At 68.0% G+C, this 2,331-nt stretch overlaps 1 protein-coding gene across 1 annotated transcript in view; it reads right to left on the reverse strand.

The window, feature by feature from the left end:
- The window catches only part of CPLX2 (complexin 2), a gene marked incomplete at both ends in the record, with an annotated part of 1,235 nt that extends 883 nt beyond the window's left edge, over positions 1-352 (reverse strand). The window contains one exon of the mRNA XM_082006337.1: positions 322-352. Within this exon, the coding sequence (XP_081862463.1) occupies positions 322-352 (31 nt within the window). The remainder of the gene's footprint in view (positions 1-321) is intronic.
- Between the last annotated feature and the right edge of the window lie 1,979 nt (positions 353-2,331).

Below are 2,331 nucleotides of genomic sequence, written 5' to 3' on the forward strand. Positions count from 1 at the left end.
GGGAGTGCTGCGGGCTGGCTGTGCTGCCCTAGTTCAGTGTCAGCCAGGGGAGATGCCAGCAGCTCCTTCAGCGCTGGCACCCAGGGGACCCGCCAGGGAATCCCACTTAGCGGCGGGAGAGCCGGGATTCCCCAGCTAGGCGCTGCTGGCACTGGGAACTGGAGCCCTGGGGGGCTCCAGCAGCTGCAGCAGCTCCCCACTGCCACTGGCTCTCCCTGTGGCTCCGTCCCCCCACCATGTCCTTCCCACCGAGCAACTCAGGGGGCCGGGCCAGCATCGCTCCCAGAGCGAGAACCCTGAGGGGAGACAGCACCCACTCACCACCCAGTGCTTGCTTCATGACGAAGTCCATGGTGCCGGTGTGTGCGTGTGGCTAGGCCAGCACCCAGCACTCATCCACTGCCGTCCGGGCTCTCTAACCAGGGCCACCTGCATGGGCAGAGAGGGACACAGTTGGGTCCCCACCGCCGAGGCATGAGGGATGGGACAGGTCCCTGGGGCTGCAGTTTGCACCCTCTGTGTCTCCAGCCCCAAATGCCTGCCAGCATGGGCAGAGGGAGTTTTTGGGGTCTGTGGGCAGAGAGTGGGCAGATATGGCAGCGCCTGCTCCCCTCAGCCCCCTCCCCACATCCCTGTTGGCCTTGGGAACCTGTGGAGGGACAAAGGCAGGGACCTCAGAGGGACTTTCCACCCCAGCACTGCCCTCGGTGGGGCAGCAGGAGCATGGGAGCCCTGGGGTGCTGCCTGGGGGCTGGTGGGATGGGGACCCACCACCCACTGTGTGCCCCTGTTTTTGGGGGAATGCCAGCGTGGTGCAGCTGGACATGGGATGTGCTCTGTGTGTGTGTGTGTGTGTATCGCAAGGCTTGTGCTCTGCAGAGGGATGGAGAAGAGGCTGTTGGCAGGTTGTGACAGTGTTTGGGGGCTGCAGGGGTTGCAGGCAGCAGCCTGTGACTGTGTGTGTGATCGCTGCAGGGTGCCAGGTGACAGCGTGCAGGGGTGCTGCATGTGCAGGACAGAGCGAGTGTGTGCGTGCCATGTTTGCGTGTGCTGTGTGTGTGTGTGAGCTGTATGTGCAGCCTGTATTTGGTCAAGAGGTGTGTTTGCAGGTGGCTGCAGGCTGTGTTTGCATGGGGGGTGCGCATGTGTGTAAGGCTGTGGGGCTGCAAGCTGCGTGTGCCCACAGGGTGTGCGGGTTTGCAGCCTGTTTGCAAGCTTTGAGTGCATGCCTGAGTGAGTCTGGGGGTTTGCAAGCTCTGTGGATGTGTGTGCGGGGGTGGGGTTGGGGGTGTGCGCCGCAGAGGTTTGGGGGCTGTGTTTGTGTGCGCTGCGTGTGCTTGTTCTGCGTGTCTGTGCACACTGTAGCGGTGTTTGCAGGCTGTGTTCGTGTGTGTGAGGGGCTGTGTGTGCAGGGCCATGGGTTTGCAGGCTGTACTGGGGGGGTCTGCACAGCAATTTGCAGACTGTGCGGCGTGTGTGTACGTGTGGGGGTGTTGCAGGCTGTTTGCATGCTCTGTGTGTGTGGGGTGTGCATGTGTGTGTGCCCCCCGCGTGCCCTGCCTGTATGTGGGGGGGCTGCAGGCTGTGCTCACAGCCTGGGTGTACAGTCTGCAGTGTGTGTGCATGTGTGGGGGCTACAGCCGTGCGGGTACCCCCACCCCGGGACCCGCTGGGCTGCGGTGGGGCTCCATTAACCGGGACCCGGGGAAGTTTGTTGCTCCCAGCCCCGGGGGGCTCCTCCAGGCGGTGCTGTGCTGCACCCGGCGCCGCAGGGGGGGGGCTCGGGGGGCGCCGGGACACCGGGGCCGTAGGGAGAGTGCAGAGAAGAGCGGGGGCCGTTGGGACACGGGGGGCACCGGGGGGGGGGAGCAGCGACACCGGGGTACGTGGGGGACACGGGCGACGCGAGGGGACACAGCAAGCGGGGGGAGTGGGGGACACCGGCAGGCGCCAGGACACCGGGGCCGCCCGGACTGCAGCGGCGCAAGGAACACGGCGGGCCGCCGGGAAGGCGGGGGACAGCGGGGACACGGGCCGTAGGGGACACCTGGCATGCGGGGGACACCGGGACGGCACCGCGGGGGGGGGGGCGGGGGGGGCGCGGGCACACGGTAGACGCGGAGGGGACACTCGGGACGGGGGACACGCTGCGGGGGCGCAGGGGACACCGGGGACGCGGGGGGAGGGGGGTGCGCAGGGACACGGGGAGGGCGGGAGCCACGGAGCAGAGGGGTCGCGCAGGGGACGCAGTGCCGCGGGGACCCGCGCGCGCCTTCCCCCCCCCCCCCCCCCCCCCCCCCGCTGGATGCGGCGCGGGGCCCCGCCCGCCGC

This window comes from Phaethon aethereus (genome assembly GCF_964289735.1).
Source record: "Phaethon aethereus genome assembly, chromosome: 14".
Classification (NCBI taxonomy): Eukaryota; Metazoa; Chordata; class Aves; order Phaethontiformes; family Phaethontidae; genus Phaethon; species Phaethon aethereus.